The sequence below is a fragment of the Capra hircus genome, chromosome 16 (genome assembly GCF_001704415.2).
Source record: "Capra hircus breed San Clemente chromosome 16, ASM170441v1, whole genome shotgun sequence".
Lineage (NCBI taxonomy): Eukaryota > Metazoa > Chordata > Mammalia > Artiodactyla > Bovidae > Capra > Capra hircus.
The window spans coordinates 64823587-64849147 of record NC_030823.1 but is presented as its reverse complement, the minus strand read 5'-3'; the positions used below and the strand labels follow the sequence as shown (position 1 = coordinate 64849147).

General features: G+C 37.0%; 1 protein-coding gene across 2 annotated transcripts in view; it reads right to left on the bottom strand.

Annotated features, from left to right (window-relative positions):
* SWT1 (SWT1, RNA endoribonuclease homolog) overlaps positions 1-25561 on the bottom strand; it is a 102380-nt gene that overhangs the window by 35487 nt on the left and 41332 nt on the right. For both annotated transcript variants that reach the window (XM_018060724.1, XM_005690975.3), the window contains exons 12-15: positions 24460-24623; positions 23218-23356; positions 17965-18113; positions 14150-14337 (exon numbers count right to left, since the gene is read on the bottom strand). In XM_018060724.1, coding sequence (XP_017916213.1) covers positions 14150-14337; positions 17965-18113; positions 23218-23356; positions 24460-24623 — 640 coding nt within the window. The remainder of the gene's footprint in view (positions 1-14149; positions 14338-17964; positions 18114-23217; positions 23357-24459; positions 24624-25561) is intronic.

Below are 25561 nucleotides of genomic sequence, written 5' to 3'. Positions count from 1 at the left end.
AGTCAGGAAGATCCCCTGGAGGAGGAAATGGCAACCCACTCCAATATTCTAGCCTGGGAAATCCCATGGACAGAAGAGCCTAGCAGGCTACAGTGCAAAGGGCTGCAAAGAGTCAGACATGACTTAGTGACTAGTACTCAGAATAGTTTTATATGAAAAATAGTGCATGGTCCACCAGATTTTCAAATAAACATCTCTATGTGAAAGGCTCAAACATGAATATATTGAGAAGTTCTACAGTGACTCTGGTACACATTCAGGCACAACAAACAATGAGGTAGGCTTTAAAAACTATACAATGATAAAGTAATTATAAGCATTTTTCACTTACTGAAGGACTATAATATAAAGCGTAATATCCAGAAATTAACAAGAGCTCTGTAACATTCAACACAAACGCATGTATATTATAGGTCACTTCTACACCACATAAACTATTCCAAATATTTTCTAAATAAAAGAAAGATTGCTGCTGCTGCTGCTGCTGCTAAGTCACTTCAGTCGTGTCCAACTCTGTGCGACCCCATACACGGCAGCCCACCAGGCTCCGCAGTCCCTGGGATTCTCCAGGCAAGAACATTGGAGTGGGTTGCCATTTCCTTCTCCAATGCATGAAAGTGAAAATGAAGTCACTGAGTCGTGTCCAACTCTCAGCGACCCCATGGACTGCAGCCCACCAGGCTCCCCCATCCATGGGATCCTCCAGGCAAGAGTACTGGAGTGGGGTGCCATTAAAGATTAAAATATCTTAAATATTGTTTATTTTTTATTTTTTCACTTTACAATATTGTATTGGTTTTGCCATACATTGACATGAATTCCCCATGGGTATACATGTGTTCCCCATCCTGAACCCCCTCCTACTTCCCTCTCCATCCCATCCCTCTGGGTCATCCCAGTGCACCAGCCTGAGCAACCTGTATCATGCATCAAACCTGGACTGGTGATCTGTTTCATATACGATAATATACATGTTTCAATGCCATTCTCCCAAATCATCCCACTCTCGCGCTCTCCCACAGAGTCTAAAAGACTGTTCTATACATCTGTGTCTCTTTTGCTGTCTCGCATAGAGGGTTATCGTTCAGTTCAGTCGCTCAGTTGTCTCCGACTCTTTGCGACCCCATGAATCACAGCACGCCAGGCCTCCCTGTCCATCACCAACTCCCGGAGTTCACTCAGACTCACATCCATCGAGTCAGTGATGCCATCCAGCCATCTCATCCTCTGTCGTCCCCTCTCCTCTTGCCCCGAGTCCCTCCCAGCATCAAAGTCTTTTCCAATTAGTCAACTCTTCACGTGAGGTGGCCAAAGTACTGGAGTTTCAGCTTTAGCATCATTCCTTCCAAAGAACAACCAGGGCTAATCTCCTGTAGAAGGGACTGGTTGGATCTCCTTGCAGTCCAAGGGACTCTCAAGAGTCTTCTCCAACACCACAGTTCAAAAGCATCAATTCTTTAGCACTCAGCTTTCTTCACAGTCCAACTCTCACATCCATACATGACCACTGGAAAAACCATAGCCTTGACTAGACCGACCTCTGTTGGCAAAGCAATGTATCTGCTTTTCAATATGCTATCTAGGTTGGTCATAACTTTCCTTCCAAGGACTAAGCGTATTTCAATTTTATAGCTGCAGTCACCATCTGCAGTGATTCTGGAGCCCAAAAAAAGAAAGTCTGACACTGTTTCCACTGTTTCCCCATCTATTTCCCATGAAGTGATGGGACCAGGTGCCATGATCTTACTTTTCTGAATGTTCAGTTTTAAGCCAACTTTTTTATTCTCCTCTCTTTCATCAAGAGGCTTTTTAGTTCCTCTTCACTTTCTGCCATAAGGGTGGTATCATCTGCATATATGAGGTTATTGATATTTCTCCCAGTAATCTAAATTCCAGCTTGTGCTTCTTCCAGCCCAGTGTTTCTCATGATGTACTCTGCATAAAAGTTAAATAAGCAGGGTGACAATATACAGCCTTGATGTGCTCCTCTTCCTATTTGGAACCAGTCTGTTGTTCCATGTCCAGTTCTAACTGTTGCTTCCTGACCTGCATACAGATTTCTCAAGAGGCAGGTCAGGTGGTCTGGTATTCCCAACTCTTTCAGAATTTTCCACAGTTTATTGTGATCCACACAGTCAAAGGCTTTGGCATAGTCAATAAAGCAGAAATAGATGTTTTTCTGGAACTCTCTTGCTTTTTCCATGATCCAGCGGATGTTGGCAATTGATCTCTGGTTCCTCTGCCTTTTCTAAAACCAGCTTGAACATCTGGAAGTTCACGGTTCACGTTTTGCTGAAGCCTGGCTTAGAGAATTATCATTACCATCGTTCTAAATTCCATCTATATGTGTTATTACACTATATTGGTGTTTTTCTTTCTGGCTTACTTCACTCTGTACAATAGGCTCCAGTTTCATCCACCTCATTAGAACTGATTCAAATGTATTCTTTTTAATGGTTGAGTGATAATACTCCATTGTGTATATGTACCACAGCTTTCTTATCCATCATCTGCTGATGGACATCTAGGTTGCTTCCATGTCCTGGCTATTATAAACAGTGCTGCGATGAACATTGGGGTACACGTGTCTCTTTCAATTCTGGTTTCCTCGGTGTGTATGCCCAGCAGTGGGATTGTTGGGTCATATGGCAGTTCTATTTCCAGTTTTTTAAGGAATCTCCACACTATTCTCCACAATGGCTATACTAGTTTGCGTTCCCACCAACAGTGTATGAGGGTTCCCTTTTCTCCACATCCTCTCCAGCATTTATTGCTTGTAGACTTTTGGATAGCAGCCATTCTGACTGGCGTGAAATGGTACTTCATTGTGGCTTTGATTTGCATTTCTCTGATAATGAGTGATGTTGGGCATTTTTTCATGTGTTTGTTAGCCATCTGTAGGTCTTCTCTGGAGAAATGTCTGTTTAGTTCTTTGGCCCATTTTTTGATTGGGTCGTTTATTTTTCTGGAATTGAGCTGCAGGAGTTGCTTGTATATTTTTGAGATTAACTCTCTGTCAGTTGCTTCATTTGCTACTAGATGGTTGGATGGCATCACTGACTCGATGGACATCACTCTGAGTGAACTCCGGGAGTTGGTGATGGACAGGAGGCCTGGCGTGCTGCGATTCATGGGGTCGAAAAGAGTCGGACACGACTGAGTGACTGAACTGAACTCCCATTCTGAAGGCTGTCTTTTCACCTTGCTTATAGTTTCCTCTATTGTGCAGAAGCTTTTAATTTTAATTAGGTCCCATTTGTTTATTTTTTCTTTGATTTCCAATATTCTGGGAGGTGGGTCAAAGAGGATCCTGCTGTGATTTATGTCAGAGAGTGTTTTGCCTATGTTCTCCTCTAGGAGTTTTACAGTTTCTGGTCTTACATTTAGATCTTTAATCCATTTTGAGTTTATTTTTGTGCATGGTGTTAGAAAGTGTTCTAGTTTCATTCCTTTACAAGTGGTTGACCAGTTTTCCCAGCATCACTTGTTGAAGAGATTGTCTTTTCTCCATTGTATATTCTTACCTCCTTTGTCAAAGATAAGGTAGCCATAGGTGCGTGGATTTATCTCTGGGCTTTCTATTTTGTTCCATTGACTATATTTCTCTCTTTGTGCCAGTACCATACAATCTTGATGACTGTGGCTTTGTAGTAGAGCCTGAAGTCAGGCAGGTTGATTCATCCAGTTCCATTCTTCTTTCTCAAGATTGCTTTGGCTATTCGAGGTTTTCTGTATTTCCATACAAATTGTGAAATTATTTGTTCTAGCTCTGTGAAAAATACTGTTGGTAGCTTGATAGGGATTGCATTGAATCTATAGATTGCTTTGGGTAGTATATGCATTTTCACTATATTGATTCTTCCAATCCATGAACACAGTAAATTTCTCCATCTATTAGTGTCCTCTTTGATTCTTTCACCAGTGTTTCACCATTCTCTATATATAGGATTTTTGTTTCTTTAGGTAGATATATTCCTACGTATTTTATTCTTTTCATTGCAATGCTGAATGGAATTGTTTCCTTAATTTCTCTATTTTCTCATTATTAGTGTACAGGAATGCAAGGCATTTCTGTGTGTTGATTTTATATCCTGCAACTTTACCATATTCATTGATTAGCACTAGTAATTTTTTGGTAGAGTCTTTAGGGTTTTCCATGTAGAGGATCATGTCATCTGCAAACAGTGAGAGTTTTACTTCTTCCTTTCCAATTTGGATTCCTTTTCTTTTTCTGCTCTGCTTGCTGTGGCCAAAACTTCCAAAACTATGTTGAATAGTAGTGGTGACAGTGGGCACCCTTGCCTTGTTCCTGACTTTAGGGGAAATCCTTTCAATTTTTCACCACTGAGGATTATGTTTGCAGTGCGTTTGTCATATATAGCTTTTATTATGTTGAGGTATGTTCCTTCTATTCTTGTTTTCTGGAGGGTTTTTATCATAAATGGATGTTGAATTTTTTGAAAGGCTTTCTTAGGCTTCCCTGGTGGCTCAGACGGTAGAGCGTCTGCCTGCAGTGTGAGACCTGGGTTCAATCCCTGGGTTGGGAAGATCCCCTGGAGAAGGAAATGGCAACCCACTCCAGTACTCTTGCCTGGAAAATTCCAAGGACTGAGAGGCTCCTCAGAGCCTGGTAGGCTACAGTCCATGGGGTCACAAAGAGTTGGACACGACTGAGCAACTTCACTTTCTATTGAGATAATCATATGGTTTTTATTTTTCAATTTGTTAATGTGGTATATTACATTGATTGATTTGCTGATATTGAAGAATTCTTGCATCCCTGGGATAAAGCCCACTTGGTTATGATGTGTGATCTTTTTAATGTGTTGTTGGATTCTGTTTGCTAGAATTTTGTTAAGGATTTTTGCATCTATGTTTATCAGTGATATTGGCCTGTAATTTTCCTTTTTTGTAGTATCTTTGTCAGGTTTTGGTATTAGGGTGATGGTGGCCTCATAGAGTGAGTTTGGAAGTTTACCTTCCTCTGCAATTTTCTGGAAGAGTTTCAGTAGGATAGGTGTTAGCTCTTCTCTAAATTTTTGGTAGAATTCAGTTGTGAAGCCATCTGGACCTGGGCTTTTGTTTGCTGGAAGATTTCTGATTACAGTTTCAATTTCTGTGCTTGTGATGGGTCTGTTAAGATTCTCTATTTCTTCCTGGTTCAGTTTTGGAAAGTTGTACTTTTCTAAGACTTTGTCCATTTCTTCCAAGTTGTCTATTTTATTGGCATATAGTTGCTGATAACAATCTCTTATGATCCTTTGTATTTCTGTGTTGTCTGTTGTGATCTCTCCATTTTCATTTCTAATTTTATTGATTTGATTTTTCTCCCTTTGTTTCTTGATGAGTCTGGCTAATGGTTTGTCAATTTTATTTATCTTCTAAAAGAATCAGCTTTTGGCTTTGTTGATTTTTGGTATGGTCTCTTTTGTTTCTTTTGCATTTATTTCTGCCCTAATTTTTAAGATTTCTTTCCTTCTACTAACCCTGGGGTTCTTCATTTCTTCCTTTTCTAGTTGCTTTAGGTGTACAGTTAGGTGATTTGACGTTTTTCTTGTTTCCTAAGGTATGCCTTATATTGTTATGAACCTTCCCCTTAGCACTACTTTTACAGTGTCCCACAAGTTTTGGGTTGTTTTCATTTTATTCATTTCTATGCATATTTTGATTTCTTTTTTGATTTCTTCTGTGATTTGTTGGTTATTCAGCAGTGTGTTGTTCAGCCTCCATATGTTGGAATTTTTAATAGTTTTTCTCCTGTACTTGAGATCTAATCCTACTGTATTGGGGTCAGAAAAGATGCTTGGAATGATTTCATTTTTTTTGAATTTACCAAGGCTAGATTTATGGCCCAGGATGTGATCTATCCTGGAGAAGGTTCCCTGTGCACTTGAGAAAAAGGTGAAATGTCCTATAGATATCAATTAGGTCTAACTGGTCTATTGTATCATTTAAAGTTTGTGTTTCCTTGTTAATTTTCTGTTTAGTTGATCTATCCATAGGTGTGATTGCGGTATTAAAGTTTCCCACTATTATTGTGTTATTGTTAATTTCCCCTCTCATACTTGTTAGCATGTGTCTTACATATTGCAGTGCTTCTATGTTGGGTGCATATATATTTATGATTGTTATATCTTCTTCTTGGATTGATCCTTTGATCATTATGTAGTGTCCATCTTTGTCTCTTTTCACAACCTTTGTTTTAAAGTCTATTTTATCTGATATGAGTATTGCTACTCCTGCTTTCTTTAGGTCTCTATTTGTATGGAATATTTTTTTCCGGCCCTTCACTTTCAGTCTGTATGTGTCCCTTTTTTCAAGGTGGTCTCTTGTAGACAACATATATAGGGGTCTTGTTTTTGTATCCATTCAGCCAGTCTTTGTCTTTTGGTTGGGGCATTCAACCCATTTTTTACATTTAAGGTAATTATTGATAAGTATGATCCCATTGCCATTTACTTTATTGTTTTGGGTTTGAGCTTATACACCCTTTCTGTGTTTCCTGTCTAGAGAAGATCCTTTAGCATTTGTTGGAGAGCTGGTTTGGTGGTGCTGAATTCTCTCAGCTTTAGCTTGTCTGTAAAGCTTTTGATTTCTCCTTCATATTTGAATGAGATCCTTGCTGGGTAGAGTAATCTGGGCTGTAGGTTATTTTCTCTCATCACTTTACGTATGTCCTGCCATTCCCTCCTGGCCTGAAGAGTTTCTATCGAAAGATCAGCTGTTATCCTTATGGGAATCCCCTTGTGTGTTATTTGTTGTTTTTCCCTTGCTGCTTTTAATATCTGTTCTTTGTGTTTGATCTTTGTTAATCTGATTAATATGTGTCTTGGGGTGGTTTGCCTTGAGTTTATCCTGTTTGGGACTCTCTGGGTTTCTTGGACTTGGGTGATTATTTCCTTCCCCATTTTAGGGAAGTTTTCAACTATTACCTCCTCAAGTATTTTCTCATGGTCTTTCTTTTTGTCTTCTTCTTCTGGAACTCCTATGATTAGAACGTTGGGGCATTTAACATTGCCCCAGAGGTCTCTAAGATTGTCCTCATCTTTTAATTCATTTTTTTCCTCTCTGTTTCATTTATTTCTACCATTATATCTTCTACCTCACTTATCCTATCTTCTGCCTCTTATTCTACTGTTGGTTCCCTCCAGAGTGTTTTTGATCTCATTTATTGCATTATTCATTATATATTGACTCTTTTTTATTTGTTCTAGGCCCTTGTTAAACCTTTCTTGCATCTTCTCAATCCTTGTCTCCAGGCTATTTATCTGTAACTCCATTTTGTTTCCAAGACTTTGGATAATTTTTACTATAATTATTCAGAATTCTTTACCAGGTAGATTCCCTATCTCTTCCTCTTTTGTTTTGTTTGGTTTGGTGGGCATTTATCCTGTTCCTTTACCTGCTGGGTATTTCTCTGCCTTTTCATCTTGTTTATATTGCTGTGTTTATATTACGGTGGTCTTTCCATATTCTGGCAGTTTGTGGAGTTCTCTTTATTATGGAGTTTTCTCGCCATGGGTGGGGTTGGGCGGGTGGCTTGTCAATGTTTCCTGTTTAGAGAAGTTTGTGTCGGTGTTCTGGTGGATGGAGCTGGATTTCTTCTCTCTAGAGTGCAGTGAAGTATCCAGTAATGTGTTAAGAGATGTCAGTGGGTTTGGTGTGACTATGGGTAGCTTGTATATTGACGCTCAGGGCTATGTTCCTGTGTTGCTGGAGAATTTGCATGGTATGTCTTGCTCTGGAACTTGTTGGCCCTTGGGTGGTGCTTGGTTTCAGTCTAAGTATGGAGGAGTTTGATAAGTTCCTATCGATTAATGTTCCCTGGAATCAGGAGTTCTCTGGTGTTCTCAGGATTTGGACTTAAGCCTCCTGCCTCTGGTTTTCAGTCTTATTCTTACAGTAGCCTCAAGACTTCTCCATCTATACAGCACCGATGATAAAACATCTAGGTTAAAGATGAAAAGTTTCTCTACAGTGAGGGACGCCCAGACAGGTTCACAGAGTTACATGGAGAAGAGGGAGGAAGGAGACAGAGGTGACCAGGAGGATAAAAGGGGGAATCAAAAGAGGCGAGAGCAAGCTAGTCAGTAATCACTTCTCTATGTGCTTTCCACAGTCTGGACCACTCAGAGATGTTCATGGAGTTATACAGAAAAGATGGAGGAAGGAGACAGAGGTGGCCAGGAGGATAAAGGCGGGGGGGATCAAAAGGAGAGAGACAGATCCAGCCAGTAATCAGTTGTCTAAGTCTTCTCCACAGTCCAGAGCATACAACAAGATTCACAGAGTTGGGTAGAGAAGAGAAGGGGGAGGCAGGAGACAGAGGTGACCTGGTGGAGAAAAAGGAGAGTCCAAAGGGGGAGAGAGCAGTCAAGCCAGTAATCTCTCTCCCAAGTAAAAATGGGTACTGAAGATTGTATTCTTAAGGGTACAAAATTGATAACAAATACCAAAAAGCAAAGATTAAAAATCTAGAGTAGAGGTTGGATTCTCAAAAATACAATATTAAAGAAAAAAACAAAGTCACAAAAATTATAAAATATATATATATATGAAGTTTGCTTTTAAAAATAGGGTCTTTTTTTTTTACAAAGTAATAGTAGGTTATAAAAATGAAAATTAAAAAAAATTTTTTTAATTTAATGGTCAAAATATATCTAGGACTTTCTCTGGTAGTGTTGTGGGCAGTGTGGGGTCAGTTCATTTTTAGATAGTTCCTTGATTCGGCTTATACTTCTCAAGATCTATAGGCCCCTTCCTATGTAGTCGGTGCTAACTACAGGGTTTTAATCTATTGTACCTGTCACTTCCAAGGCGGTTCCCTCTGTTTTTAGCTTCTTTTGTTTGCTGGCCTCTTCAGTGTCTAATTTCCGCCCTGACACAAGGGGGCAGTGGTGGACACTTTTTAAGGCTCACTTGTTCAGTCGTGCTGTGGGGAGGGAGGAACACTGCAAACAAACAACACTGGCGTGTGCTCACAGTGTCTCAGCCACACTGGGTTTGCCCCCGCTCACTGCGTGTGTGCTTTCCCTGTCTACACTGCTTAGGCTCTAGGTTGCTCTGCTGGGAACTGTGTGAGGCCGGCCCTGGGTTGTATGCACTTCCCAGGTCTAAGCACTCAGGTTCAGGTACTCGGGTACTCCACAAAGGCGCAGACTTGGTTGGGCTCGCATTTTGTGCCCTTCCCATGTCCGAGCAGCTCAGCTGACCAGGTGCTTGGCGAGCGTGGTCGCTGCAACTTATTGCCTCCCCCATCCCTGCTGCTCAGTTTTCTGAGTGTACGACTCGTGCACCTTCTCAGGTGTGCTGTGTCTCTCTTCTGGGGGCTGATCTCTGGCTGCGACCCTCTCAGCAGACGTCGATCGTCCCGAATCCCAAGAAGTCTTGGTTAGCAACGAAGCCTGCTTGCAGTTTGGTAGGTGATGCCTCTCTGGGGCTGCGATTGCCCCCTTCCGGCTCTGGCTGCCCTCACCTGCCTGTCTCTGGTGAGGGATGGACAGGTTTGCAGCCGGCTAGCTCTGCTCAATTCTTTGTTCTGTGAGCAGGCCTGGTGGTGTTTTATGATAGGGCTTTTCTCAGGATAGCTGTCCCACAGTCTGGTTTGCTATCTCAAGTTAGTTCCCTCAGATTGCCCTTGGGGCATTCAGGTCCGGTCCTTACTCTAAGCAACACAGCCCCTGCCTCCCTGCCCAGCCCCTGCTTGCTAGTGGTGGATGTGGGCCTCTGCACTGCTTCTCCACGGGGAGTTACCGTTGGGCACGTAATCTGTGGGTTTTAATTATTTATTTATTTATTTTTCCTCCTGGTTATGTTGCCCTCTGAGGTTCCAAGGCTCGCCACAGACTCCAGTGAGAGTGTTTCCTGGTGTTAGGAAACTTCTCTCTTTTTTAAGACTCCCTTCCCGGGACAGATCTCCGTCCCTACCTCTTTTGTCTCTCTTTTTGTCTTTTATATTTTTTCCTACCTCCTTTCAAAGACAATGGGCTGCTTTTCTGGGTGCCTGATGTCCTCTGCCAGCATTCAGAAGCTGTTTTGTGGAATTTACTCAGTGTTCAAATCTTCTTTTGATGAATTCATGGGGGAGAAAGTGGTCTTCCCGTCCTATTCCTCTGCCATCTTAGGACTTCCCCCTTAAATATTGTTTTTGCTTTAATATTCTTTCGCTTAGTGAAAGGCAAAGGAGAAAAGGAAAGATACACCTATTTGAATACAGATTCCAAATAATAGCACAGAGAGAAAAGAAAGCCTTCCTCAGTGATCAGTGCAGAGAGATAGAGGAAAACAATAGAATGGAAAAGACTAGAGACCTCTTCAAGAAAATTAGAGATACAAAGGGAACACTTCATGCAAAGATGGGCACAATAAGGGACAGAAATGGTATGGACCTAACAGAAGAAGAAGATATTAAGACAAGGTGGCAAGAATACACAGAACTATACAAAAAACACATAACCACGATGGTGTGATCACTAACCTAGAGCCAGATATCCTGGAATGCAAGTCAAGTGGACCTTAGGAAGCATCACGACAAACAAAGCTAGTGGAGGTGACAGAATTCCATCTGAGCTATTTCAAATCCTAAAAGACGATGCTGTGAAAGTGCGCACTCAATATGCCAGCAAATTTGGGAAACTCAGCAGTGGCCATGGGACTGGGAAAGGTCAGTTTTCATCCCAATCCCAAAGAAAGGCAATGCCAAAGAATGTTCAAACTACCGCACAACTGCACTCATCTCACACGCAAGAAAAGTAATGCTCAAAATTCCCCAAGCCAGGCTTCAACAATATGTGAACTGAGAACTTCCAGACATTCAAGCTGGATTTAAAAAAGACAGAGGAACCAGAGATCAAATTGCTAGCATCCGCTAGATCATCAAAAAAGCAAGAGAATTCCAGAAAAACACCTATTTCTGCTTTATTGACTACACCAAAGCCTTTGACTGTGTAGATCACAACAAACTGTGGAAAATTCTTAAAGAGATGGGAATAAGAGATGGGAATACCAGACCACCTGACCTGCCTCCTGAGAAATCTGTATGCAGGTCAAGAAGCAACAGTTAGAACTGGACATGGAACAACAGACTGATTCCAAATCGGGAAAGGTATACATCAAGGTTGCATATTGTCACCCTGCTAATTGCAGACTATATCAAGTGAAATGCTGGGTTGAATGAAGCACAAGCTGGAATCAATATTGCCAGGAGAGATATGCAGATGACACCACCCTTATGGCAGAAAGCAAAAAAGAACTAAAGAGCCTCTTGATGAAAGTGAAAGAGGAGAGTGGAAAAAGTTTGCTCAAAGCTCAACATTCAGAAAACTAAGATCATGGCATCCAGTCCCATCAGTTCAGTTCAGTTCAGTTCAGTTCAGTCACTCAGTCGTGTCCGACTCTTTGCAACCCCATGAATCGCAGCACGCCAGGCCTCCCTGTCCATCACCAACTCCCAGAGTTCACTCAGACTCACGTCCATCGAGTCGGTGATGCCATCCAGCCATCTCATCCTCTGTTGTCCCCTTCTCCTGCCCCCAACCCCTCCCAGCATCAGAGTCTTTTCCAATGAATCATCTCTTCACATGAGGTGGCCGAAGTACGGGAGTTTCAGCTTTAGCATCAGTCCTTCCAAAGAAATCCCAGGGTTGATCTCCTTCAGAATGGACTGGTTGGATCTCCTTGCAGTCCAAGGGACTCTCAAGAGTCTTCTCCAATAGCACAGTTCAAAAGCATCAATTCTTCAGCTCTCAGCCTTCTTCACAGTCCAACTCTCACATCCATACATGACCACAGGTAAAACCATAGCCTTGACTAGACAGACCTTAGTTGGCACTTCATGGCAAATAGATGGGTAGACAATGGAAACAGTGATAGACTTTTATTTTCTTGGGGCTCCAAAATCACTGCAGATAGTGACTGCAGCCATGAAATTAAAAGGTGCTTGCTCCTTGGAAGAAAGGCTATGACCAATCTAGACAGCATATTAAAAAGCAGAGACATTACTTTGCCCTCAAGGGTCCGTCTAGTTAAAGCTATGGTTTTTTCAATAGTTCTGTATGGATGTAACAGTTGGACCATAAAAAAAGCTGAGCACCAAAGAACTAATGTTTTTGAACTGTGGTGTTGGAGAAGACTCTTTTGAGAGTCCCTTGGACTGCAAGGAGATCCAACCAGTTAATCCTAAAGGAAATCAGTCTTGAATATCCTGGTAACTAACTCATTGGAAATGACCCTGATGCTGGGAAAGATTGAAGGCAGAAGGAGAAGGGGACAACAGAGGATGAGATGGTTAGATAGCATCACTGACTTGATAGACATGAGTCTGAGCAGGCTTTGGGAGTTGGTGATGGACAGGGAAGCCTCACGTGCTGTAGTCCATGGGATCGCAAAGAGTCAGACACAACTGAATGACTGAACTGAACTGAACTATTGTTTTAAACTATTTCAGTTTCAAAATGATTATCTCTGTCTGGTATATACAACATTCTGCTAACAAGAATATATGATAAGCCACAACATTAAAAATACATTAAGACTGGACAAACAAAATCTTTGCTTTATATGAGATTACAAAATTTTAAATATTGTTTTCTTTACCTCACATGTCAGATATAGTTATTTCTTTAGTATAAAAGACTATAATTTGTTTGAAAAAATTTTTAACTATTGTCAAGGACTAAAAATCAGTCCTAAATCTATAATTGAATGAGAACAGATGTTTAAATGGAGTGCTAAGACCACTTTACTGATCTTGTAAACAACTAGAATGGATAGAGGCTCTTAATCCAAAATAACAAAATGGGCTCTCAAACCAAAATCATATTACAAGGCATACAGTATGATCGACATATTAGTTATATAAAGACTATGGGCTTGAGGAAAAATATGGAAGGGAGCGTTGGCCTACTTTATTTATTTATTTATATTTTTGGCCTACTTTAAAATCAGTTGTTTTCTATTATTTTTTAAGTTAGTCCAGCAACCTATTTAAAGGCCTACTCACAAATGGTCTCTATCTTTTCATTTCACTAAGACAAGAATACTTTATGTGTATGAAAGTAACAAAAGTATTATTCCACTTAAGTATTTATCTTTAAAAAAATTTTTACATGAATTTTTCCTAATCTAGACCAATGTTTTCTTTATATTATTTTGCATCTTATTTCTTAGAAGCCTTTGGATCCTGCTAATTTCTTAGCCACTCCTGGTGACTAGTCATTGGTTTTGACATGTTGGCAAATGATCTGACGTATCTGGCAATGATTCTCATCAAAGTTTCACATGTGAATCACTAGACAGAAGCACTAGTTCAGCTTCAGTCCTGAAGTGAAGTTAAAGTTGCTTAGTCTTGTCTGACTCTTTGTGACTCATGGACTATATAGTCTGCCAGGCTCCTCTGTCCATGGAATTCTCCAGGCCAGAATACTGGAGTGGGTAACTGTCCCTTCTACAGGGCATCTTTCCAACCCAGGGACCGAATCCAGGTCTCACACATTTCAGGTGGATTCTTTACCAGCTGAGCCACCATGGAAGCCCTGTGCTACTGAATTAGAATTTCTAACAAGAGAACCTAACCATATGTATTTTTTACCCTCTCCAGATAATTCTGAGCCCCTATTTAAGCAGCACTACCTCTAAGGTATAATTTGACAAAAGGCCCTCATAAGATAATCTAGTACAAACTATATTGCTAAAGTCACAAACCAGGGCTTCCCTGGTGGCTCAGTAGTAAAGAACCCACTTCCCAATGCAGCAGACACAGGTTCCATCCTTGATCCAGGAGAATCCCACATGCTGTGGAGCAACTAAGCCCGTGCACCACAACTATTGAGCCTGTGCTCCAGAGCCTGGGAGCCACAACTAGGGAAGCCCATGCACCCCACATCCTGTGCTCTGCAAAAAAAGAAGCAGTGAGAAGCCTGTCCATCGCAACTAGAGTAAGCCCTGCTAGAGCTCTGCTCGTCCCAACTACAGAAAAGCCCGAGTAGCAACAAGACCCAGCACAACCAAAAGTAAATACAAACAAGCAAAATTTTTAAAAGACTAAGACACTTGGCAGTTTAAAAAAAAAAATCACACCCCAAACACTATTTAATGAACACTAGCAATAATGGAAAACCCTGAAACTCAAAAATTCTTGTTAATTTAGTACCTGTTTTGATACAGTGTAATCCAAACATTCTCTAGGATAGACCAGATTTCTTGATGCCTGCTGGGTTGGGGAGGATAAGAACCGGGGAAAACGGTGATTTCTTGGTTATCAGATTTCATCAGAGAATTATCTTCCTGGCTTTTACCCGGGATATTTTTCGAAGAATTTTGCTTAAGTTTTGCCTTGCCCTGGGGAAATAAGAATTACATAATATGCAGCTAGTCCTTCACTAGTAAGTGAGAGAGAAAGAATGCCAATTGTAGATCACAAATGTTCTGCCTTTCATGGAAGTGCTATTTATTCTTTGTCCTTGATTATGTACAGAATATTTTCAGAATAGAATCAGAGCTAAAAATTTTTTTCTTCTCCACTTATATGAAACAGTATTTCCCATTTATTTATTACAGAGTATAGAAGTAGAATTCTACTTGTAAGGGATTAAGAAATAAGTGAACATAGAAATAGGAACAATGGTTCTATACTGCTCTTTTAAGAAGTTTGGTAGCTGATGGAAGCAGATGGTATAGTAAATAGCATGACCAATTAAAAATATTTAAGAACAGATCTGAGCATATTTCTAAACAGTGTGAAAAAGCAATACCATTGATTCAAATGACATTTTCTTAAAAAAATCACCCTGGGTGAAAATATTAACTTAGGTGAAAAATAGATGGAATGGAAAAAAGTTTTTAACTACGAGTTTATTGAGTTTGTTGACTTGGCTCATCTATAACATCTTTGTGAATTTAAAATCACTCCATTTCTCTAGGTTTCCTTTGTTGATAAAAGTATGATTTCAAACATTAGCTTCATGCTTATCAAATTAAAAAAAAAAAAAGGAAATTTCCAAAACTGTAACAACAGTTGATAGTTACTGAGCATTTCTTATGTATAGGAATTTTCTAAGAACTTTATATCTATTTAGCTCATTTAATCCTCACAATTACTCTATGAAGGAGAAACTATGATTATCTACATTTTATTGAGGCAAAGAAAGGATGAATAAGTTATGCAGGGTCACACAGCTGGTAACAGGCATGAACAGAATCTGACCTTTAGTGTAAGTGAATGAAGTATATATGAATAAGTAGATATGAATGTGGTTATATTCTCTTTCCAGCTCATAAAGGTAAATATTACCCTTTTATTTCTTTTTAGGAAGGAAGAAAACTGCCTGTTTACATTAATTATGAATTTAATAAATACACATGAATGGAAATATGAATTTTGTTTTGAGATAAATGTGTTTAATCATCACATAATGCTTTTTCTCAGCTTTCACACAGAAGTGTATGCAACATTAGGCTGCTTTATCAAACACTTACACAGCACTTACTATGTGCTAGGCTCTACAAATATTAATTTAATTCTCATGACAGTTCTAAGGCAGAGATTATTATACTCTTTCTTATAAAAGAAGGGATTAAGGCTCTGAGAGGTTAAATAACCAGAAATTAAAAACACAACTAGTCAGGATGGGAAGTCTGAGGCACATAAGTCTAAAGTTTATTAAAAAGACTTATTTTAAATAGTCTATCATTCTGGAAGAGCAAGTCTTTCTTTTTTTATGATGTTAAAGGTTCATAAGAGAAAAAATATATATCCTTTCCTCTACCCCATTTATATAAAAATCTGGAAAATGACATTACTTATCTTTCCATTTTGGTTTCTCAGAAACAAATGAATAATGAATATTTCTCTTTTCCTGATTTTCTACACTTGGTAAATTAAGATAAGGAGGATTTTTTTTTTTTAACAGTTACTATACTTAGATATTCTATTCCTGGAGGTAATCTCTTTCTTTTCATTGTTCAAGTTAGTGACACATAACTAAGTATTCAGGTCATAAACCAGATGTACTCTACAAAATAACTGCTAGTGAAAGTGCATTTTAAAAGCCCAAGCTAAATCACAATGTTCTTGACTGATTTAGACAATGAATTGTTGTATAAGCAATACTTGAAAGCGCTAATTGTGGAAAAAACACAAGTTGTTTCAAACAATCAGACTAATGCTTAATGTTGAGGGAAAAGCACTAAAGAGAATACTAGATTTTTTGTCCCTTGTCTTCTTAAATCTCTTGCTAATGTGACAACTAGAAAATCAGGATCCAAAATAAATAACTTACTAAATAACAAGCCAATATGTTTACAAGTGGGCAATATATAACAAGCATACAATTATGTGACAAACACTAGATTTTAATATCAAACTTTTCATGGAAGAAAACTCCCATGGCTAGGTTTCCAACTGATAAAAGAATCTTGATATCATTTTTATCTCAATCATTCCTAATTTTTTTTATTCTCAATAATTTTCATTCAAAGGCTGCTAAGACTGTAAGTATCCTAAACTTTCCATCTTGTTCACCATGGTCGTTTCACTAAAGATGGGGTTTTAGGGCTCAGTTCTGTGAAAGACAGGATAATGAGCTCTTCCTTACACAATTCAATTAAAATATTCAAGCTGCAACTCCTAAATTTCCAGGTCCATTCTTCCTTACTGAAGACTCTAAAAGTCACACTTGCCATTTAAAAGAATAAGTATCAATGTTTTGGTCATCTTAAACCAAAAGATTATTCACTGCTTAAATCAATTCTTTCCTCAAGAAATGACATATATTTCCTGTTAGTTTATCAAAAAGATGCTTCTTTTAGTCTTAAGCAAGTTAACTATGACTAAGTTTAGTATCATCTAATCCTTTCACTACTTCATAGGTACCAGGATCTATGTTACCAGAAAAAAAAAACCACAGAGGAAAACCTGGCCAATTCAATAGTTCAAAGGAAAAAAGATATGACACACACATACACACACACACATATATATATTAGATGAAAGTATCATTGATATCTAACAATGTAATTGTGATGCTGAGTTTTCTGAACTGTTTCAGGCATATAAAATGACCTGAATTTTATAGATTTGAAATCAGAAGACTCTAGAAATACAGTATTACTAAGGACAAAACTCACATAGTTATTTTAAAGGGGCAAAAAGGCATCAGTGCTAGGCAGACTGTATAAGAATCACATGAGGAGACCTGTTAAAAAATTGGTAGGTCAACTGGCAAAGTTTGAATACAGTCTGTAGGTTAGATAATTGGATTATGTCAATATTAATTTCCTGACTAATGATACTAGTTATATAAGATATCCTTATTCATTAGGAAACATATATATATGGAAATATTTAGGGGTAAAAGGGGATAATATCTGCAACATACTCTTAATTTAGAAAAAATATTCTGGATAGATAAGTAGACTGGTAGGTAGAAGACAGAAAATAATAAAAGCAAATGTGATAAAAGGTTAACACTGGGAAATGGGGGTAAAGGACACATATGAGAATTCTTTATGTTACTCTTGTAATTTTCTTATAAGTTTGAAATTATCTGAAAATAAAACATGAATCAAGAACAAAAACACTTCTGGGCACCACTGACAGAAATTTTACTCAGTAAGGGGCATGGCATCTGCACGCTTAAAAAATTTTTTGAAGTATTTTGATGCAGGCTGTGATCCATTGGTCAGGAGCACTGAAAAATGAGTAGTCAGGCAACAACGCATAGTTCTCTTCTATTCATAAATGAAACAATATGAAATCCCAACAACTGCTGTGACACTGCTTCCATAGGAGTATGAATATTTTATAACCTGTAATAAGGATTGTTCAGTCTCCATTCAATTCACTTAATATTTACTTAATGCTTTTAGTATGTTAGAGTAAGTTAAATTTCTTACCTACTGTTGTCTGATAAATACATTCTTATAACATATATGATTACTCTAAACGGCATTCTAAAGGTATCTTACCTCTGCAAATGTTTGGAGTAGTTTGTTTACTTGAGCAAAGGCCTGTGGAAGAATACCATCATAATTTGACCTTGTACTAAAAGCATGTAGCAAACTTTCAGAATCCTGAAGCAGGAATTTCACTGTTGTAAAATCCACTGCTTTGTTAGCTGGTAACAGAAAATTAAGAAGGAAAAAATATGTAAGAATGAGTATACAACACAAAAATGCTTTTGAAAAATCAATCTAATAATAACTAAGAAATTTAAAGAGAGTACACATTTATATCTACAGGCTCCTAATTTATCTCTCTGGTGTAAAAAGCCATAATGAGACTTAGTTTTAGACAAAGTTCTTGGAGTTGATTCTGGCATTCTGTGAAGCTGGCCTTCCATATCCGTAAGTTTTCACATGTACAGTTTCCATCAACTATAGATCAAAAGTATTTGGGGGAAAAAAGTTCTATCATGTTCCAAACAGCAAAACATGAATTTGCTATGTACTGGCACCTATTCACAGAGCATTTACATTGTATTAGGTATTACAAGTAATCTAGAGATGATTCAAAGTTTATAGGAAAATATGTGTAAGTTATATACAAATACTATGCCATTTTATACAAGGGACTTGAGCATGGAGAATTCTTCTATCCTCAGGGGTCCTGGAACCAATTTCCTGTGGATACTGAGTCTATACTCAGATTCCAAAATTTCCCTCAAAACGGTCAACTTCAAAGTAAACGTGAAATGCACAAGTTACTACATACAAAATTGACAAATAACAAGGCCCTACTGAATAGGATAGGGAACTATATTCAATACTCTTCAATAAACCACAATGTAAAGAATATGCATATATATGTATCTGAATCATTATGCTGTATACCAGAAACTAACACAACATTGTAAATCAACTATACTCCAATTATACTTCAATTTTTAAAATTAACAATAAAATGAAAGAATGTTATACTCTTCAGAAGAGATAATCACCAAACAAATCTGAGTTAAACTACAGATTTTCAAAACTGAGGTTGTTTGTATACAGATTACTCTTGAGACATCACAGTGTCACATTTTGGTGGTGAGCACTTAAATTATATGCAGTACCTTTCATAATCAACTCAGTTATCATGTAGTGATTTATCTTCAAATCCCATCACATGAAATATAATACCAGATTTATTGAAAACGTGTTCTCTCTGGATGCAATACAATTTCAGCGAAAAATAAACAACTTGGGTTAACAGTGAGCTATGGGCAAAAGAAGCTAATAGAACTTTTCCCCCTTAAATTAGCGAAGTGAGTCAATCTACAGGTAATAATTTAAAGATGTAACATTTTTGTCTCAAGGAACTCAACTTGCTTACAATAAATTCTCAAACCAATTAAGAGAAGTGGTGACAATAAAAGATTCAAAGTTATGAAAAATGAAGTCAAACAACTTTCTAATGTTACCAAAATTCAGAATAGAAAAAATTATCTCTATTATTAAGATAGAATACTGCATAACAGTTTTCAAAGGCATTTAAAATAACCACAGTGCAATGTGTTTGCTTGTTTTCTTTTAGGTTCACAGCTTCAGAAATTCTATTTTATTCTGAAACACTGGCACTATGAGTTAAAAAAAAATAGTTTTTCTGTGTAACTTACATAACAAATATTTGCTTGTGAAATACTGAAATGTTAAATGAAAATAAAAAGTGGATTTTCATAATCAATTACTCAATATTCTGAAATTCTGATCTAATGTGATGGTTACAGCCAAGTTTCTGGCTACCCTTTTATTAAGCAAACAGTGCATCTCCTTACAAAACACTTTCAGTTATTTTTAAAATCAAAGACTAGTTCAAATTCCTGTGGGAAAATTAGGGATAAGAGATGCTACAGAGGACAGAAAGGAGGTAAATCTCCTCAGAGGAGGCAGTTGGGCACAACTTTTTTTAATGATGCTTCTCCAGTATAGTCTGTTTCATAGGGCTGAAATCCTTGAATTAATCATTTTATTTCATCTTAAAAGAATTTTTTACTAAAGATTAAGGCAAAAGTATAATGTCAATGATCAATTCAGTACTCAGACAAAGCATAAAAAAAATCTACAAGGCTGAAATAATTTAATGTTTATATAAGGTCAATAATTATTTAGGTTAAAAATAATACAGACAATGAAGTCAGAAAAAGCTACTACTCATTTTCTATGTAATTTTCTATGAATTGATCTAAAGTGACATGCTTGATACAGTAAGTTAAACATGCATAATTCAACAGCTGCAGATACTATTAAAAGATTATAAACAGAATTACCTGTAATTTTTTCTAATTCAAAATTATTTTAGAGAAGAAGGCATTTTTATAATTCTATTACATATCATTCACAAGTCAGTAAACATTAGGCACTGGATTCTTCTAGATCAAAGATCAATAAATTATGATTACACAATAACCCTCCAAATGAGTTTTTAATGAAAGGAACGGTCATATCTTTTCACTTCTCTTGTTATTAGAGAAAAATAGAACTACTGACTACTACCTCTAAAGTTCCATATAAGCACAACAAAATTGCCCAGCCCTGGAAAACAGACAAATGGAAGATGGCAACTAGATATCCCATTTTTGAAACCAAGTCTTACTTAAGATCACACATGGTTTATGGACTTCCTCTTTTGACAGAAGCAACAAAATTATGTCCCTAGTAAAAGATATGAACACTGTTTCTATATATCTTTCAAGATACTTTGAAGACATGTCCAATATGTCATTCCTTAATAATAATACCCTTAATAAATATTTTCTAGTTAAAGGTCAATGCCTGGAAAGTGTATTTTTATTTTAAAAATCAGTAACTTTAAAAACTAAATATTCATGCAACATCAACTACATATATGTCATAAAGTATTGATTAGGAAGTTTAAGTTCCCTGGGGAAATTTATAAAGATATAAAACATTTTCAGAGTTTACACTTCAGGGGAAAAGAGAAGTGGTATATCCGGCATAGAATGTTTTTGTTTTATCTTAGCTGTTAGGAAGCTTAGTGCTAAAATCTGTGTTCAAGTATTGCAATAATTGTTTGCACATGTTTTATAGTAAAAATATCTCTTTGGTTCTTCTTCGCTACCTGGCTCTTGCACCTTTAAGCCTAACTTAAACTCTCTTGTACTCAGGTGGTCCTTTAAAGGCCCATCTATACTCGGTTATTTTTAAAAAGTAGACAGGATATAACTAATACATAAAATAGATCACTTCATGAGGAGTTTGAGAAAAGTCAAGAACTAACTGAACATCCTAATAATGGTTTATACAGCAAAAGAAACGGAGCTGTTCACTATGGACAAATCACTTACTCTCTCAAAGCTAGTTTCCTTAATGATAAAACACAGACTTTAATAACATTTATTTAGTTGCTAAGTCATGTTGGACTCTTTTCCGACTCCATAAACTGTAGCACATAAACACACTAGCAAAGTAATGCTCAAAATTCTCCAAGCCAGGCTTCAGCAATACGTGAACCGTGAAATTCCAGATGTTCAAGCTGGTTTTAGAAAAGGCAGAGGAACCAGAGATCAAATTGCTAACATCTGCTGGACCATGGAAAAAGGGAGAGTTCCAGAAAAACATGTATTTCTGCTTTATTGACTATGCCAAAGACTTTGACTGTGTGGAGCACAACAAACTGTGGAAAATTCTGAAAGAGATGGGAATACTAGACTACCTGACCTGCCTCTTGAGAAACCTGTATGCGGGTCAGGAAGCAATAGTTAGAACTGGACATGGAACAATAGACTGGTTCCAAATAGGAAAAGGACGACGTCAAAGCTGCATATTGTCACCCTCCTTATTTAACTTACATGCAGAGTACATCATGAGAAACGCTGGGCTGAAGGAAGCACAGCTGAAATCAAGATTGCCGGGAGGAATATCAATAACCTCAGATATGCAGATGATACCACCCTTATGACAGAAAGTGAAGAAGAACTAAAGAGCCTCTTGATGAAAGTGAAAGAGGAGAATGGAAAAAGTTGGCTTAAAGCTCAACATTCAGAAAAGTAAGATCATGGCACCTGGTCCCATCACTTCATGGGAAATAGATGGGGAAACAGTGGAAACAGTGGCTAACTTTTATTTTTTTAGGCTCCAAAATCACTGCAGATGGTGACTGCAGCCATGAAATTAAAAGATGCTTACTCCTTGGAAGGAAAGTTATGACTAACCTAGACAGCATATTCAAAAGCAGAGACATTACTTTGTCAACAAAGGTCCATCTAGTCAAGGCTATGGTTTTTCCAGTAGTCATATATGGATGTGAGAGTTGGACTTATATATAAAGAAAGCTGAGCGCCAAAGAATCAATGTTCTCGAACTGTGGTGTTGGAGAAGACTCTTGAGAGTCCCTTGGACTGCAAGGAGATCCAACCAGTCCATCTTAAAGGAGATCAGTCCTGGGTGTTCAATGGAAGGACTGCTGTTGAAGCTGAAACTCCAATACTTTGGCCACCTGATGCAAAGAGCTAACTCACTTGAGAAGACCCTGATGCTGGGAAAGATTGAGGGAAGGTGGAGAAGGGGACGACAGAGGATGAGATGGTTGGATGGCATCACCAACTCAATGGACATGGGTTTGCGTGGACTCTGGGAGTAGATGATGGACAGGGAGGCCTGGCGTGCTGCAGTCCATGGGGTCGCAAAGAGTCGGACACGACTGAGTGAACTGAACTTAAACTGTAGCCCACCATTAGATCAGTGCTTTTCACATCTTTTGTTTTCTGGCAGAAAAACTTTTTCTTTTTTAATCACACACAGAATCTCTCTACATAAATAAAAGAAAGCTGAATGGCTAAAGTTGGGGTTGAAGGCTAAAAGCACACTATTATCAGGCTCCCCATCAACCTTTCTACCCCTAATCTCTGGCAACTCCAGAAACACTTCAAGAAGGTTCTGTGTGATACAGTTTAAGAAACTACCAACTAAATGTTGATTCTAGTCAACATGTTGTGGTTCTAAAATTCATTATGCACCAAATCCAAAGGATTCCTACTCCTTATCCATGTATTTTAAGTAGAAATCTTGATTAACTATTTGAACATCAAAAATGATACTATGAACAGTCACAATCTCTATGAACTCCATCCATTCATCTAGCTGCCATAAATTTCCTTAAGAAATTAAAAGTGCAAATGGTTAAGAACTGTTTGAAAAATTTTTTATTAATTCATCTTCACATTCCATGAATTCTGACTTTAATACAACACTTCCAAAGACAAAATGAAAGATTCATACCTTTACGGAGATTTTCATATAGACTCTCAATGGTTAAGAGCAAGTTCTTTTCCATAACTAATCCAAATACAGCCAACCAATGTTTTCTAAAGCACTGTAATAAATGTATTAGAGTCCATGGAGGTTTCAAGTACAGCATCTAGAGAAAAACAGCATTATTGATGTATTTATTTTAAAGTACCTATTTAGGAATTCCTACATAGATTTCTAGGCAAAACATAATTGAATTCTTCTTAAACTAAAAGATGTTTTATTAAAAGCCAGTCACAATCTTAAAATGCCTATTCCACTGAAAACTGCTTTTATAAAATTCACATTAGTAATAATACTTATAGTTTCAGAAACCATGTGTGCCAAAAGAAAGCATAGTTTTAATCAGAAAAACTACAGTTTTAGTCAGCAAAAGTCGTCATCTACCTTTCAATATGGTCATTTCTACAACAAAATCAATCTAATTTCCTAAAACTAGAGAAAAACATCTATACAGAAAAGAATTTTCCTATAAAGGCATGTTTATAAAGAAAACTCATAATTAAGTACTACAAGATCAGTACATCCTTTCTTCAATCATTCATATGCAATCACTTTATTAGACTCTATTATAAAATCTAATTTATGTCAACCTTCCTAGAATCTGATCATTCTTCAACATCTTGGTTTAACACTTGATAGTATAATCAAGCCACACTGACAAATATTAGAATTTCACTGAATATCTGGGATAGATACAATTGATAGGGAATAAACTTTCTCTTAATGATAAACGTGAATAGCAAACAAACATTAAACTAAGAAGGCCACTATTTCCAAATGTCATGTTTACTTATTACAGAAAAGATGTGAATCTAAAGAAAATTCAAAATATTTTACTAATACCAAATTTACACTCTGATTCTCAAACTTATATCACATAAGCCACAATATAGACATTTTGACTCAAATAAACTAAAAGTGAGACATTTTCTTTCAATTTAAGCTCCATAGAGGAAATGTCTAACAAATGGTAGACACCCAATAAATATTTGTTCACTGAGAAAATGAATGATAAAAAATAGTCCTAATCTTTAGGAAATGTCCATCAGTTAGTTTTTACAGTTATTCTAAAAACTTCAAGAAAAATATTATTGTGATATCAATTATTACAATAAAACATATATTTTATACAAAGTGTATTTCTTAAAATAAGGCAACAAATCTTTAGCAATAAAAAAGAAACCTTTAACTAAGCATTCAAATAATCACCTCCATCCAGAGGTTTCCAAAAGCAATTTTCATTTCTGTTTCTAATATGGAAGATAAAGCTGTTCCAAGAGATCTTTCGAGATCAGATACAATCTTTTCAAGTAGAAGGGGTAGTCCAGAGTTTGTAGATTCTTCCTCATAGCTCTCCTCCAAAGGTGTTGTTTCTTCAAAAAAAATAGTTACAAGCTTTATTTAGGACATTAATAGTAAATATTTTACACATATAATTAGTATTTGGCCATAAATAAAAAATATTTAATGGATATAATTAGTATTTGAATCTAGAAAAGAAATGAATATTTTTAAAACAAGATTTTGGGGAGTTTGCTGGTGGGCTATGGTTAGGATCCAGGCTTTCACTTGCCCTGGCCCTGGTTCAATCCCTGTTCGGGGGAACTCTTGCAAGCCATGTGGCATGGCCAAAAATAAATAAATAAAGAGTATTTAGAAATATTTAGTATAGCTGTTTTTAGATGTAAAACATATTACATTAGTAAATGCTTTATCTTTTTGACAAAAGGCAATGAAATGTTTTTACTAAAATAGAAATTTGAAAGAAAAAAAGGAATTTGAGAAATGTGTATATTTTAACCTTACATTATTAAAAAAATTAAAAATTAAAAAAATTCTTTACATCTATTAATATTTATAATAGAAAACCAAGAACTATGGACAAAATGTGTTTACTTCCAAAAATCATAAACATAACTCACATCAATAACTTGTCTTGAAAAGACTAGAATCTCTGACTTAACTACCTATATACCTTCAACTTCTAATATTAGTTTTGATTATTTTCATTTATATTATTTCATTATAATTACTATTTTGACACCTGCAAACAACTGCAATTTCTTTATGGCAAAATTTAAAATATTAAGGGGATTACCTCTTTGAATATGAAGTAAAAATTTAAAATGTCAGTAATAAAATGAGCAAATCAAAAGCACATTTCCCTTGAAAAACTATAAAGTAGAATATTCTGTAACTGTCTCTAAAGGCCATTTAGAGTATTATGACAAAGGAAACTTTATTACCAAAAAGGTCAAATAAGCAACAAATAAGTAGCATATATTCAAATGAATATATGAAGCATATGCAT